General features: G+C 53.0%; 1 protein-coding gene across 2 annotated transcripts in view; it reads right to left on the bottom strand.

Annotated features, from left to right (window-relative positions):
- The window catches only part of RRP8 (ribosomal RNA processing 8), a 94137-nt gene that overhangs the window by 56816 nt on the left and 21484 nt on the right, over positions 1-15837 (bottom strand). For both annotated transcript variants that reach the window (XM_075918506.1, XM_075918507.1), the window contains one exon: positions 5527-5694. In XM_075918506.1, coding sequence (XP_075774621.1) covers positions 5527-5694 — 168 coding nt within the window. The remainder of the gene's footprint in view (positions 1-5526; positions 5695-15837) is intronic.

The raw sequence follows: 15837 nt of genomic DNA, 5'->3' as shown, positions 1-15837 counted from the left end.
CGCGGGCAGGAGCCGGTGGAAACGTGGGAAGCAGTCACGCGGGCAGGAGCCGGTGGAAACGTGAGAAGCAGTCACGCGGGCAGGAGCCGGTGGAAACGTGGGAAGCAGTCACGCGGGCAGGAGCCGGTGGAAACGTGGGAAGCAGTCACGCGGGCAGGAGCCGGTGGAAACGTGGGAAGCAGTCACGCGGGCAGGAGCCGGTGGAAACGTGGGAAGCAGTCACGCGGGCAGGAGCCGGTGGAAACGTGGGAAGCAGTCACGCGGGCAGGAGCCGGTGGAAACGTGGGAAGCAGTCACGCGGGCAGGAGCCGGTGGAAACGTGAGAAGCACTCACGCGGGCAGGAGCCAGTGGAAACGTGGGAAGCAGTCACGCGGGCAGGAGCCAAACGTGGGAAGCAGTCACGCAGGCAGGAGCCAGTGGAAACGTGAGAAGCAGTCACGCGGGCAGGAGCCAGTGGAAACGTGAGAAGCAGTCACGCGGGCAGGAGCCAGTGGAAACGTGAGAAGCAGTCATGCGGGCAGGAGCCAAACGTGGGAAGCAGTCACGCAGGCAGGAGCCAGTGGAAACGTGAGAAGCAGTCACGCGGGCAGGAGCCAGTGGAAACGTGAGAAGCAGTCACGCGGGCAGGAGCCAGTGGAAACGTGAGAAGCAGTCACACGGGCAGGAGCCAAACGTGGGAAGCAGTCACGCGGGCAGGAGCCAGTGGAAACGTGAGAAGCAGTCACGCGGGCAGGAGCCGGTGGAAACGTGAGAAGCAGTCACGCGGGCAGGAGCCGGTGGAAACGTGAGAAGCAGTCACGCGGGCAGGAGCCGGTGGAAACGTGAGAAGCAGTCACACGGGCAGGAGCCGGTGGAAACGTGAGAAGCAGTCACGCGGGCAGGAGCCGGTGGAAACGTGGGAAGCAGTCACGCGGGCAGGAGCCAGTGGAAACGTGAGAAGCAGTCACGCGGGCAGGAGCCGGTGGAAACGTGAGAAGCAGTCACGCGGGCAGGAGCCGGTGGAAACGTGAGAAGCAGTCACGCGGGCAGGAGCCGGTGGAAACGTGAGAAGCAGTCACGCGGGCAGGAGCCGGTGGAAACGTGGGAAGCAGTCACGCGGGCAGGAGCCAAACGTGGGAAGCAGTCACGCGGGCCGGAGCCAGTGGAAACGTGAGAAGCAGTCACGCGGGCAGGAGCCGGTGGAAACGTGAGAAGTAGTCACACGGGCAGGAGCCAGTGGAAACGTGGGAAGCAGTCACGCGGGCAGGAGCCAAACGTGGGAAGCAGTCACGCTGGCAGGAGCCAGTGGAAACGTGGGAAGCAGTCACGCGGGCAGGAGCCAAACGTGGGAAGCAGTCACGCGAGCAGGAGCCAGTGGAAACGTGGGAAGCAGTCACGCGGGCAGGAGCCAAACGTGGGAAGCAGTCACGCGAGCAGGAGCCAGTGGAAACGTGGGAAGCAGTCACGCGGGCAGGAGCCAAACGTGGGAAGCAGTCACGCTGGCAGGAGCCAGTGGAAACGTGGGAAGCAGTCACGCGGGCAGGAGCCAAACGTGGGAAGCAGTCACGCGGGCAGGAGCCAGTGGAAACGTGGGAAGCAGTCACGCGGGCAGGAGCCAAACGTGGGAAGCAGTCACGCGGGCAGGAGCCAGTGGAAACGTGGGAAGCAGTCACGCGGGCAGGAGCCAAACGTGGGAAGCAGTCACGCGGGCAGGAGCCAGTGGAAACGTGAGAAGCAGTCACGCGGGCAGGAGCCGGTGGAAACGTGAGAAGTAGTCACACGGGCAGGAGCCAGTGGAAACGTGGGAAGCAGTCACGCGGGCAGGAGCCAAACGTGGGAAGCAGTCACGCGGGCAGGAGCCAGTGGAAACGTGGGAAGCAGTCACGCGGGCAGGAGCCAAACGTGGGAAGCAGTCACGCGGGCAGGAGCCAGTGGAAACGTGGGAAGCAGTCACGCGGGCAGGAGCCAAACGTGGGAAGCAGTCACGCGGGCAGGAGCCAGTGGAAACGTGGGAAGCAGTCACGCGGGCAGGAGCCAAACGTGGGAAGCAGTCACGCGGGCAGGAGCCAGTGGAAACGTGAGAAGCAGTCACGCGGGCAGGAGCCAAACGTGGGAAGCAGTCACGCGGGCAGGAGCCAAACGTGGGAAGCAGTCACGCGGGCAGGAGCCAGTGGAAACGTGGGAAGCAGTCACGCGGGCAGGAGCCAAACGTGGGAAGCAGTCACGCGGGCAGGAGCCAGTGGAAACGTGAGAAGCAGTCACGCGGGCAGGAGCCAAACGTGAGAAGCAGTCACGCGGGCAGGAGCCGGTGGAAACGTGAGAAGCAGTCACGCGGGCAGGAGCCGGTGGAAACGTGAGAAGCAGTCACGCGGGCAGGAGCCGGTGGAAACGTGAGAAGTAGTCACACGGGCAGGAGCCAGTGGAAACGTGGGAAGCAGTCACGCGGGCAGGAGCCAGTGGAAACGTGGGAAGCAGTCACGCGGGCAGGAGCCAAACGTGGGAAGCAGTCACGCGGGCAGGAGCCAGTGGAAACGTGAGAAGCAGTCACGCGGGCAGGAGCCAAACGTGAGAAGCAGTCACGCGGGCAGGAGCCGGTGGAAACGTGAGAAGCAGTCACGCGGGCAGGAGCCGGTGGAAACGTGAGAAGCAGTCACGCGGGCAGGAGCCGGTGGAAACGTGAGAAGTAGTCACACGGGCAGGAGCCAGTGGAAACGTGGGAAGCAGTCACGCGGGCAGGAGCCAGTGGAAACGTGGGAAGCAGTCACGCGGGCAGGAGCCAAACGTGGGAAGCAGTCACGCGGGCAGGAGCCAGTGGAAACGTGGGAAGCAGTCACGCAGGCAGGAGCCAGTGGAAACGTGGGAAGCAGTCACGCGGGCAGGAGCCAAACGTGGGAAGCAGTCACGCGGGCAGGAGCCAGTGGAAATGTTTGCTAGCGCACGGCTGGCAAGAGAGGCTCTGGAAGACGGCAGAAGGGAGCGCGATGCGCAGGGATGTTTTGATCCCGACATGCCAGCAGTGACGCGTAACTTGCTGGTATCTGTCAATACAGATGCAGCCTCCTTGTCCGGCCTACAGGGCAGTAGGGAGTCCCGCCACTCACTGAGATGAGCCCACCATCAGGAGGCGCCCATGTACTAACACAGGTCTTGGAAAAATATGCCCAGGGGCCAGAACCGGCCTGCGGAGCACCCGGACAGGACCCTCAGGCACCCAGCTGCTGCGGTTTGAAGTGCAGTCTTGGGTTCTCTGATCTCCCCACCCCAAGCCCAATCCTCAGCTCCTATTGGATTGAAACAACCAGCCAATAGGAGCTGAGAGACGCCAGGGGCAGCACAGGCCTCTCCCCCCTCCCAGAGCTGAGAGCCACTTGGAGGGAGCAGCCTCAGTTTTAAGCATCTGGGGCTGCAGCAGGCAGGGAGCCCAGCCTGCCTTGGGGCTGCTGCAGGTCGGAGATATTTAGGTAGGCACCTCCCAGCCAGAGCCTGTCTCTGGCACCCCTGCCCCTCCTGCACCCCAACTCCCTCCCCCAGGTCACCCTCCAAACCCTCTGCACCCCCCTGCCCCAGGTCACAGCTCCCTCCCAGACTCTGTAACCCCTCACCCAGGCCAGAATCTTCTCCTGCACCCCAATCCTCTGAACACCCACAGGCCAAATCATCCTTCACCCAAATTCCTCCTCAGACCTCACACCACCTCCTGCACCCCCGTCCCTTACCCTGTGCACCCTTCTGCACCCAACCTCCATCCTAGACCCTGCATCTCCTCCACAGAGAAGCGCGGCCCTTGACCACTTTCCCCGTTTTGGGGCTGCCGGGTGCCTGGGGGCGGGGCTGCTCACGCGCTGCACGTATGGGGGCGGGGCCGCTCACAGGCCACGTGACTGGGGGCGGGGCCAAGCATGCGCCGCACGCCCAAGGTCGGCACCGGCATGTGCTGCGATCCTGGGCAGGGGCTGCCCAGGTTCCGCACGGCGCCGCCGGGGCTGGGGCTGGGGCCAGGGCTGGCGCGGCGCCCCTGGGGGCGGGGATCAGGGTCAGCACCAGCATGCGCAGCACACCCGGGGCCGGGGCCAGCCATGCGCCCGAGGCTGGCACCTGCCGCACGCCCGGGGGCGGGGCCAGCCCAGATTGCTCTGCGGGCGCATGTAAAGGGCCCGGCAGGCGCCATGGTGCCCGCGGGCACCGGGTTGGGGACCACGGCTATAGAGTTTAACAACGTAACCAAATTAGCTTGTAGATTCTAAGTCCCTTTCCAGTCTTAGGATATGTCTACACTGCACTCCTCTTTTGAGAGAGGAACGCAAATACAGAGGAACGAAATTGCAAATGAAGCGCAGATTTAAATTTCCCACGCTTCATTTGCATAATTGCGTTCGGGCGCTATTTCGAAATAGCATTTCTTTTTTCAAAATAGGGTATCTAGACGCAGTTAATTTGAAAGAAAATCCTTCTTTCGAAATTACCTTTAACCTTCATTTTATAAGAAGGGTAATTTTGAAAGAAGGGTTTTCTTTCTAAACAACCACGTCTAGACAGCGTTTCTTTTTTCAAAATAGGGTATTTCGAAATAGCGCCCGGACGCGATTATGCAAATGAAGCGTGGGAAATTTAAATCTGCGCTTCATTTGCAATTTCGTTCCTCTCTGGAAAGAGGAGTGCAGTGCAGACATACCCTAAGTGCCATACGTTATGTACGCAGGCGGGGTCAGCGCAGCTCGAGAGCAGAGCCGTACGATACTGCAGAGAACCGAGAGTTCGCGGGACACGGTCTTCAGCCTCACGCTCTGTCACAGGAGGGACCGTTCACTGCCTCACGTAAATGAGTGCAGCTACTTTTACCTGCATCTGCATAGGGCGCAGAAGACTAGCATCAGAGCGAGGGTCTGAAAGCGATCTGCATGGCCTAGTCTTCCTCAGAGGAAAGCCCTGCTGGGAGGTGGCTTGTCCGCTAGAGCCTTGGGCCTGATCCTACATCTCTAGCCTGCTGAGCTTTGAGCCAGAAGTGCAAGCTGCAGGACTGAGCTCTTCCGAAGTCACTTGCACACCCCAGACAAGGCACGGCAAGACTGTCAGACTCCCCAGCGAAGCTGCACTGGGGGCAACCTTTGGGGATGGTTCCAGAGACTCGCACAAGCAGCAAACAGACCGCACCTGCTGGGGGCCCGCTCTGTGAGCCTGGAAAGTCGCGGCTCCCAACTTTTCTCTCCTCCATGCCTCTGTAGTTAACTGCTCAGGTCTGGCTGAGAGAGGGATGTCTGGGTGGGCTGGGGGAGTGTCTGATGCTTGGGGACTGGCAGAACGGGTGCTCAGTAGCCCCTCCCTCAGTTACACCAGTTCCCTGTGGCCGGAGTAGGCTGGCATGGGGCAGCTGGCACAGCCCATGGCATCCCATGCGCTCTGCTGCCCAGGCAGTGACTTGGCCGCGGTGTCATGCCAGAGAGCAGGGTAGCGCCCTGGTATCTTACAGATGGAGCTGTGGTCTCGGGGCTAGGCAGAGCCCTCTCCCCCACTGGGGGCAACAGCCCCCCGGAAGCACGGGTCCCTACCTGAGACACGTGGGCTTGGAGCCCCTGCTGGCTCACACTCCCGCTGGGGACAGCCTCGCTGCTTGGCCTCCTCCTGCAGGTCATACGCTGGCTGTTCAGCTCCAGGATGCGTGTGGTGATGCCCTTGACGTGCAGCAGGTCATCCAGGGAACTGAAGCCCTTGAGCTCCTGCCAAGAAACAAGCAGGACTCAGCGAGGGCTGGGACCTCCCCGCACCTCTCCACCTGGGGCTCTCTGCGGCCCCTTCCCAGCTCCAGGCGCCTCTCTGGGCTATGTCTACACAACGAGTTTTTTCGGCAAAAAATATGCTAATGAGGGACTCGTTTGCATGAAGCACGATCTCATTTGCATATTTTCTGCCCATCGGTTTTTGCGCAAAAACAAGCAGTGGGGATGTTTCCTTTTTGCAAACCCCCCCTTTTCCGCAAGATCCTTATGCTCCGAGGTTAACGATCTTGCGGAAAAAGGGTTTTTTGTGCAAAAAGAAAACATCCACACTGTTTGTTTTTGCACAAAAACGGATTGGCAGAAAATATGCAAATGAGATCGCGACTCATGCAAATGAGTCCCTCATTAGCATATTTTTTGCTGGCCTCCTGCCATTGACATGCTTGCAGTCGCAGCTCAGCTCACACCTTGCCATCCATGGCCCAGCCCCCTCCGCAGAGGCCGGCTGCCGTGCCCACCGGCTGCATGCACCTCTGGGGTACCAGGAGCTGGGACTGTGCTAGGGATGGGAGAACACAAGGGACTGAAACACCTGGGAAGAGGAATTTTGACGGCTACCTCACAGCCCCTGAACCACACACCAGGCCTTCCACCCTTGTCTCTGCCTTTCGGGGACAGGAACCAACTCCCCAAGCCCCCAGAACTGGGGCCCACACTGACCCAGCTGGGTGCAAGCTCCCTTCCTCTGCCCTGCCCAAGCTGAGCGGAGCAGGAGGGTTTCCAAATTGGATCCAGCAGCAGAGGGGGAGAGACCCCACGGGATGGGGGAAAAGGGGTCTACTTCGAGGGCAGAAAGGGACCTCCCAGAATACAGGGAAAGCTCTAGGCAGATGGCAGCTGCGTGCCTAGACAGGGCAGACTAATCTACGCATCTGTAACGTCTCCCAAAGCCTCAATCTATCACCAGCCCCCGCCCCGCATGGGCTCAAGTGCCTTCACTGAGACAGGGAGAGGGAGATGGGCCCACGCACCGAGCTCAGGACACCCATGCCCCTCGACGGGCTCTTAAGGCAAGTAAGCTGTCATAGGGTAGGGGGAAGGGCCTCTCGTGGACTGGGAACTGGTCAAACGACAGGAGACAAAGGGTAGGAATAAACAATTCGTTTTCTGAGAGGAGAGAGGTAACGAGTGGGGTCCCCCAAGGGTCTGTCCGGGGACCATCCCAGTCAACTTATCTACACGTGTTCTGGAGAAAGGGGGAAAGAGCAGATGATCCCAAACTGCTCAAGGTAGTTCAGACCAAAGCAGCCCGTGCAGAGCTTCCCAATGGTCTTACCACACTCAGCGACTTGAGCCCCCTGGGGGAACGGATCAGTTCAGCCAGCCTTGTGCTGGCTGGGGGCACGTGCTGACTGGTCCCTGGTGACACCAGAATGAGGCATTTGCAGCTTGTTTCTCACCCTCATGCCATTGTCTCCAGAGTATCAGGCACTGCCTGGCTGAACTGATCAGTTCCCTCAGAGGACTCAAACTGAACAGGGCCTGCCTTCATCTCTGCCTGGAGCCAGCAGGGATCCGGGCCCGAGCTCCCCACGCTGACAGCCAGGCAGGCCCCCTCCCACTCACAGACTGCGCCAGGGTCGCTCAAACAGCCCGCACTGTCTGCCCTGCAAGGCCCCGCCAGTCAGGACGCACGGCCTAAGGATGTTAACTAACGAGTAACTGACTAGTCGAGTCGTCGAGAGAATTTCCATTGACGGTTCAACTAGTCGATAGGCACTTCCGCATTCCGCCTTTGAAATGCACAAGAGCCCCCGCTGGGGTGGAACTCTGCGTGCAGCCCGGGGCCAGTCCCACCGACTCCGGGCTCCGCCAGGGCGCTTACCCCTTGAAATGCACAAGAGCCCCCGCTGGGGTGGAACTCTGCGTGCAGCCCGGGGCCAGTCCCGCCGACTCCGGGCTCCGCCAGGGCGCTTACCCCTTGAAATGCACAAGAGCCCCCGCTGGGGTGGAACTCTGCGTGCAGCCCGGGGCCAGTCCCGCCGACTCCGGGCTCCGCCAGGGCGCTTACCCCTTGAAATGCACAAGAGCCCCCGCTGGGGTGGAACCCTGGGGGCTCTTGTGCATTTCAAAGCAGAAGTGCCCGCGTGCAGCCTGGGGTCCCCGCTGATCCCAGGCTCCATGCTGCACTGCTGCTTTGAAATGCCACACAGCACCCGGGGTCAGCTGGGGACACAGCTGACCCTGGGCTCTGCGTGGCATTTCTGCAGAACTTGGGGTCAGCTAGGGACCCCCAGCTGATCCTGGGCTCTGTTCAGCATTTCAAAGTGGCAGCGCCGCACGGAGCCCAGCATTAGCTGGGGTCTCCACAGCTGACTCTGGGTTCCACGGAAATGCCACAGGGAGCCTGGGGTTAGCTAGGGAGTCCCCAGCTGATCCCAGGCTCTGTGCAGCACAGCCGCGCTGAAGTACCCCTCTCTCCCTCCCCACCTTTGCTTCTCACCCTCATGCCATTGTCTCCAGAGTATCAGGCATGCACCTCCTCAGGGGGGAGGGGAGGGGAGGGGAACTGACTAGTCGACTCGACTATCCAATAAACATTTGCTTATCAGATAGCTGACTAGTCCTTAACATCCTTAGCACAGCCTAGCCTAGCCTCATTACTGCCACTCAGAGAGGGGGTCGGCCAGGACCTACAGAGCTCTGACTCAGGGCTGCAGGCCCTCACCTCTGCACTGCTCACCCACTGTGTACTTGGCCTGCAGGGACTTCCCACCCATCAGGCCACTAGCCAAGTTGAGCTGTGCTAAGGGAACTCCTCAGCTAGCAGCCGAGACTCTACAGCTCAGGGCCAAACTCCACCTGTCTTTGGGGTTGCCAACCCGCTATGCCCCACAGGGCTTTGGAGCGGAGCTCGGAGCTGAAGCACAGAGAAGTGGAGCTGCAGGTTTTTGCCTGGAGCTGGAGCGGAGCCAGAGCACAGAAAATCTTGACTGCTCCACGGCTCCAGTTTTGTTTTTTTTCATTTTCAATCCAAAATGAATGATATTTTAGCAAGAAAGTCCTAAATGTGCCAAAGTTTCAGATTGTATAACAATTGATATTAACATCTACTTTACCACTTTACATAGTATGTCACAGTTATTCTCACGTCGGCCGAAATCAAGATTTAAAGTACAGATACAAAATTACAAAGTTTTTTGGAGATATGTTTTATTAAAGAATCAGATAATTATCAGACATCCGGCAGACTGCAGACTGCTCCCACTCTTGTGCCGAGGTTAGGCGAGTAGGTACTCGTGTAGATTAGTATGTGTTTATTTTCAACCTTGTAACATGTAGCCTCGTTACTTCCCAATAATTAATGTTGTAGAACAGTGACAGCATGTACTAACGTTACGGCACATACCAAATTTCATTGATATATCTATATTAAAGTGTTTTTGAGATATTAATTAAAAACTTGGAAAATATTTTCAATATTTTTACCGCAAAATTTCATAAGAAAAACTAACTTGCAATTTATAAATAAAAATGTACATTAATTATGTACATTAAAATACTTTACTTCATTAAAACTGCAAGAAACATGTTACAATATTAAAATATACTTTAATAATAATTTTGTGTAAAAAGAAAATGTGATCATTTTTGTCCAGAAAATCCAAAATAAATTTGAAGTACCTTAAGTGGTTAAGATATCACAAGCAGGTACATTATAAAAAATTTTTAATGCTTTTGTTCATTGCTTTTCGAAGATCATAACAAGAAACATTTGGATGCGGTAGCAGCACAAGAAGATTTGGCCATGGCTGTAACAAAAAAATCAGATCTGCCCCCCATGACTGATAGCTGATTTATGACATCTTTACTTTTGAATTTGAAAATTTGGGCTTTTGGGAAAAGCAAAGAAGAAATCAGCAACATGCAAGGTGGAAAAGGAAGAGAATGGCAAGCTCAAACCATGTAGCTTCAAGACAAGTGAAGCAATGCCGTGAAAAGTTTCAACCTTTGGCAGCCTGTAAAACATAACCATCCTGAAAACTATGTGGCTCTGGTTACAAAAAAGGACCAGGAAGATGAGGCAAAACAGAAAGCTGACGTGACTAAACGACGTTCATCTGGCTCTTTGAAAACTCCTGGAGAAAAATTTTTTTGCGGAGCTTCATCTGAAAAGAAACCCAAAATTGAGCAAACAAAACTTGACTCATATTTGAAGTCCTCAAATGTTACAGTCATCATGGATGCCAATACTTTCCGTGAAGGGCTGATCGAAATGTTTTGCTTGAGTTCAACACCGCTCACTACCTTCAGGCTAAAAAACAAAGGATTCCAAAAAATTGCAGGCGAAATGGGTCGGCAGCTTGGCATTTCAATGGGGCACCATGTGGTTAGTTGTCAGCACAGCTGAATCTGGGCGCGAAGAGCTCAAAAAAAGCTTTGGAGCAAAAATTGTGCTACTTGAAAATGGATGCGGCAACCCGTGGAAACAGAAATTTCCTTGCAATCAATGCTCAGTACTACGAAGAAGGAAAAGATAAAGCTGTGGTAAAAACCTTGGACATAATCGACAGTGAAGGGCATCTCAATTCTGCCGACATGAAAGGTCAAGTAAAACCCACTTTAGAAAAATTTGGGATCAGTGAAATGCAAGTGCTGAGCATCTGCGTTGACAATGCAGCAAACATGATGTGTGCTGTCAAAAATTTCAGCGACGACAATGAAACCATTTCTACCGCTGAGAACAGGGATGTGGACAGAACTGAAGCTATTTTGCCTGATGAAGGAACTAAAGAAATGGATGAAATCAAACTCAACATGGATGCTGCTGCGCAATGGTTTAATGACCCTAGCCTCATACTTCCAACATGGCCTCATGAGGATGACTTAAAAGTCTCTGATGAGGTGTGGTATTCACGCTCTTCAGTTGGCAATCTGGGATGGACTGAACAAAGAACATGCGAAGAAATTACTGGCAAAAATTCGACAAGTCCTTGTCAAACTACAAATTCCAAGTATTCAGTGTTCTGCTTGATCTACATGGGGTAACTCAATCGTTGGATGCTGTGACTCGCTGGGGTTCAACATTTGCGATAATTGATTGGCTTCTCGTTTTTTAATCTTACCGTGAACAAGTGGCTGCTGCTGGAACAAGAGAACTCAAGTTAACAAAAGCTGAATGGGACAAAGTGAAGAACCTGTGAGACCTCTTGGCAAAGCCAAACCAAACAACTGTGAATCTTCAAACTGTCGATGTAACCCCGGGAGTTTTAATGAAGGAACGGTAAAAACTGTCAAAATTCTTACAAGAAAATTGCAGAAGGAATTCTATCCTCCATTCAGAAACGTGAAGAGAAGCTTTTTGACAATATTCATTTCCTTGCTGGAATTTATGTTGACCCACGGTATCAGATTCTTCTTACCTCAAGGGAAATACTAAAGGCAAAGAAAAGGCTCCTTGATATTGCTCGAGGACTCGAAAAACAAAATCTATTGCTACATTTGAATTCAGCGAAAGAGGTTGAAGAAAATGAAACACAACAAAAGGAGTCATCAACAATCGAATCTGCAGTTTCGGAAAGTTCACATCCTTCAGAAATAGAAGGCTGTTCTCAAACTTCCGTCTCCATTCTGAACTTGTTCGAGCGTCCATCCCTGAGACGTCTTCAACCATCACAGGGAAACGGAGACAATTCAAGCACCAATTCTTCAGAAGATGACGACTTCGAAATGGAATTGGATAAACAAGAAAGACACCGGCAAGTTTCTGCGATTCATAATTGTAATGAAGCATTATTCGAGAGAAACTTTTGGGAAGATTGTGAGGCGATGGAGTCTATTGGTAGGCTAAAAGTTAAGTCTGTTTTTGAGGCCATTCACAGCTACCCACACCGCATTCAGGCTGCCTGTAGAATTGCTTCGAGCATGCCAACAACTCAAGCTAGTGTAGAGCGCCTGTTTTCAGCTTTAAAGTTAATTTTAAATGATCTGCGGCAAGCTATGAAAGACGACTTGATTGCTGCAATAATTTTTTACAGATTGAATTATGAATGATTCTAGTTTGTATCATTATTGATGACATTTAAATTGTTTTAAAACCGAATACAAATAATGTTTTTTCAAAATTACAGTATGCGCTTTTTTATTTAGTTAAAAATTAATTTGAGTCGGAGTGCGGAGCGGAGTCGGAGCGTGGAGCGGAGTCGAAGCAGAGCAATTCAAAAATGTGATTGCTCCAAATCCCTGGTGCCCAGTGCTTTGGGACCAGAGATCCAGGGTCGGCAGGGCCTGAAACAGGAAGCGTCTCCACCAGAGGGACCACAGAGCCTGACTCTCTGATGTTTCTTGCAGCTAAGGAACATCTGATGGGGTCTCTTGGTAGCAGGGTCTGTCCCCACAGGAGTAGCTAGCCAGGATCCATTCAAGGACCCAACTAACACGGCCTCCTGCCTCTGGTGGCACAAGAGCCTAATGAGTGCGAGGCAGGCACAGGGTACGACGCCCCGGGAAAGCTCCCTGCCAGTGGAAAAGCGGCTAAAGCACGAAAGTTTGTGGCATTCCCTCAACTCAGCTCTCACTTGGCTGCAGGGCCTTTGGTGCCTTACAGCATCAGAGAGTGGGCCCTGGCACAGCGCCCCACCCCATGCTCCACTGTCCTGCCGCCGGTCTGTCAGCACACACAGCAGACTGTGCAGCTAGCCCAGTGGGAATGCTGCCTCTGCAGCGTGTCTGCCCGGCTCCCCCGCACACCTGCAGTCTAGTGACAGGACTGTAGCCAGTGTGGTGTGCAGTGACCACAGCACTGGCCCCCAGGAGCTCTGCGGAAGGTCCTGGAGGAGGGGTAGAGCCAAGCAGGCAGGAGCATGAGCGCAGCAGGGACGAGCAGGCCTTGCATCAAGAGAGACGCGGTCAGAACTGCACTGAGCCCCTGACAATTCCCAGCAGAGCGAAGCAGGGCACTGGCAGCCATCCTACTCTCTCAGCTCCTCACGGACACTTCTGCCGCTGGAGACACCAACCCTCCAGGGTCTCCGGCTCCCTTGCTTCACTGCCTGCTGCTGTCGGTCCATCTGCTCCCAACCTCAGCAGCAGTATCCTTACATCGTATTGGCTTTCCCTCCCTTGCTGCTCACGCCAGTGCTTTCGCCCACCTCATAGACACAGGGCCTGGGGAAGAGCAAAGGGACAGGCCTTCCACAGCTCCCAGGGATTGGCCGAGATGCACAAGGGACTAGATGACTGCTCAGGGGATGAACATGTAGCAGGAAGGGGAGCTGTGTCCACACAGGACATTTTTACCAGATGTATCCATGCAGTGGATCAAGTTATAGCAGCATGAACACCCAAGGGACACTCTCACTCCAGTACAAAGGTGGCTTTATTCGGTTTACCTTGAATCCCTTTCCCTGGGACAAAATCGAAGTCGAAAGAATGCTTCCATAGAGGACAGACCAGTGTAATGGAATAGTTTAAACCTGCCCCCAGCTTATCTACAGAGGGTGCCATAGAATCTCTATGTCCAGCGACTCCAGGCTTTGCTAAGAAGACTACAGGAATAGAAATAACCTGCCAATCACCAAACCAGGATGGGGACAGAGACTGAAATGCTCAGGGAGATTAGAAAGGCCACAAATATACAAAATTCCACCAGTCCTCATACTGACTGGGTACACGGCATCTCAAGGCAGGACGCAGAAAGAAAGTTTCTTGGCACTTCAAACGACTGCTTTTTGGAGCATCTAATACTGGAACCCATATGGGGAGGGGCAATTCCTGATTTAGTTCTAAGAGGAGCAGCAGGAATCCTGTTTCACTGCCTGTCGCAGCCTGGTCCAAGAGACAAATATAGCACAAGCACCTGATCCTGGTGACCATGAAAACAATCAAGTGCAATACCCTTGTGGGGTGAGGAGACCCCACAGCAGCCCGCCAGAAAGGGGAACTGCCTGGTAATGAGGCAGTTAGGTAAATAGAAATTAAAAGGTAAAGCAACAACACTGAAATCCCTGCAGGCTGCATGGAATCTTTTCCAAGGCACGATAATAGAGACTGAACTACAAATATACACCAGAACTTGAAAACCAGAGTAAATGGACTAAAAGGGACACCTGTGCTAAAGAACATAGTCAAAGAAGCAGTGAGAGGCAAAAGAGCATCCTTTGAAAAGTGGAAGTTAAAGCCTATGTAGAGAAATAAAAAGGAGCGCACATTCTTCAGATGGAGTGTAAAAATGTCACAAGGATGGCCAAACAAGACCTGAAGACCAGCTAGCCAGAGACTCAAAAAGTAACAGCAATTTTTTAAAATACATCAGAAGCAGGAAACCTATTAAGCGTCTAGTAGGGACACTGGATGATCAAGATGCTGAAGGAGAACTCAAGGACACAAGAACATCATAAGAACAACCCAAGGTCCATCTAACCCAGTATTCTGTCTTGCATCAGTAGCCAATGCCAGGTGCCTCAGAGGGAATGAACAAAGCAGGGAATCGTCAAGTGATCTCATCCGTTTGCCCATTCCCAGCTTCTGACAAACAAAAGCTAAGGACCCCATGCCTGCCCATCCTGGCTAACAGCCATTAACGCACCTGTCTTCCATGAATTTATCTAGTTCTTTTTTGAACCTGGTTAAAGTATTTACAACATCCTCTGGCAAGGAGTTCCACAGGTTGACTGTGCACTGGGTGAAGAAAAACTTTCTTCTGTTTGTTTTAAACCTGCTACCTATTAATTTCATTTGGTTATTATGTTATGAGAACAAGTAAATAACTTTTCCTTATTTGTTTCTCTACACCAGTGGTGACTTTATAGACCTCTAGCCGATCCCCCCTTAGTCTCCTCCTTTCTAAACTGCAAAGTCTCAGTCTAATATTTAATCTCTCTTCATATGGGAGGATAAGGGGACTGTGGAGAAACTAAAGGAATTCTTTGCATCAGTCTTCACGGCTGAGGACGTCAGGGCGATTCCCGAACCTGAGCCATTCTTTATAGCGGACAAATCTGTGGATGTCTCAAATTATCAGGGTTTAAAAAAAGAGCTGGATAGATTCATGGAGGTTGGGTCTATCCACGGCTATTAGCCAGGGTGGGTAGGAATGGTGTCCCTAGCCTCTGTTTGGGTGATGGGGGAGGGATCACGTGAGGATTCCCTGTTCTGTTCCCTTCCTCCGGGGCACCTGGCATTGGCCACTGTGGGCAGACAGGGCTATTGGTCTGACCCAGTACAGCCGTCCTTATGTTCTTATGTAAATTGAGGTGCCATTGAGGAGTGTTTGGAAGAAACAGTAATAAGTCACCAGGACCAGACGGGTATGTACATAAGAGTTCTGAAAGAACCGAAACGTAAAACTGCAGAACTACTAACTGTAGTATGCAACCTACTGTTTAAGTCAGCTTCGTAGCCAAACAACTGGAGGGTTGCTAATGGGATGACAATTTTTAAAAGGGCTCCAGAGGTTATCTTGGCAATGACATGCCAGGAAGCCTTACTGTGAGACACACGGATAAACATGATTTTTGGGGAAGACACACAATGTTTTTTGGTGAAGCATGATTTACAGTCTACTAGAGTTCTTTCAGGAGGGTCAACAAGCATGTGGACATGGGGGATCCAATGGACATAGAGCATTTAGATTTTCATAAAGCTTTTGGCAAGGTCCCTCGCCAAAGACTCCTAAGCAAAGTAAGTTGTTATGGGACAAGAGGGAATGAAAACTGGTGAAAAGATAAGAAAGAAGGTGTAAACGGTCAGTTGACAGACCAGAAATAAGTAAGTGTTGTCCCCCAGGGGTCTGCACTAGGTCAATCCTATTCAACATATTCATAAAGGATCTGGAAAAGGAGGTGACCAGTGAAGTGGCAAAATCTGCAGATGTTGCACAACTATCCAAGATAGTTAAGTCCCAGGCAAGAGCTAAAAAAGAATTTCAAAAAATGGGTGACTGGGCAACCAAATGGCAGATGAAATTCAACGTTGATAAATACAAACTAAGGAAAACATCATCCCACCTATGTATACAAAACTAGAAGACTCATGCAGCATGCTTGGGTCCTTCAGGGCAGGGACTTGCAATGCGAGGAGGTGCAGGAGTCGGGACAGAATAGTCTGGTCTCCCACAATATTCTTGCCAACAAGTTGAAGAAG

Source organism: Pelodiscus sinensis, unplaced genomic scaffold (genome assembly GCF_049634645.1).
Source record: "Pelodiscus sinensis isolate JC-2024 unplaced genomic scaffold, ASM4963464v1 ctg91, whole genome shotgun sequence".
NCBI lineage: Eukaryota > Metazoa > Chordata > Testudines > Trionychidae > Pelodiscus > Pelodiscus sinensis.
The sequence above is the reverse complement of the archived record's forward strand: the minus strand, read 5'-3'. Positions and strand labels throughout refer to the sequence as shown.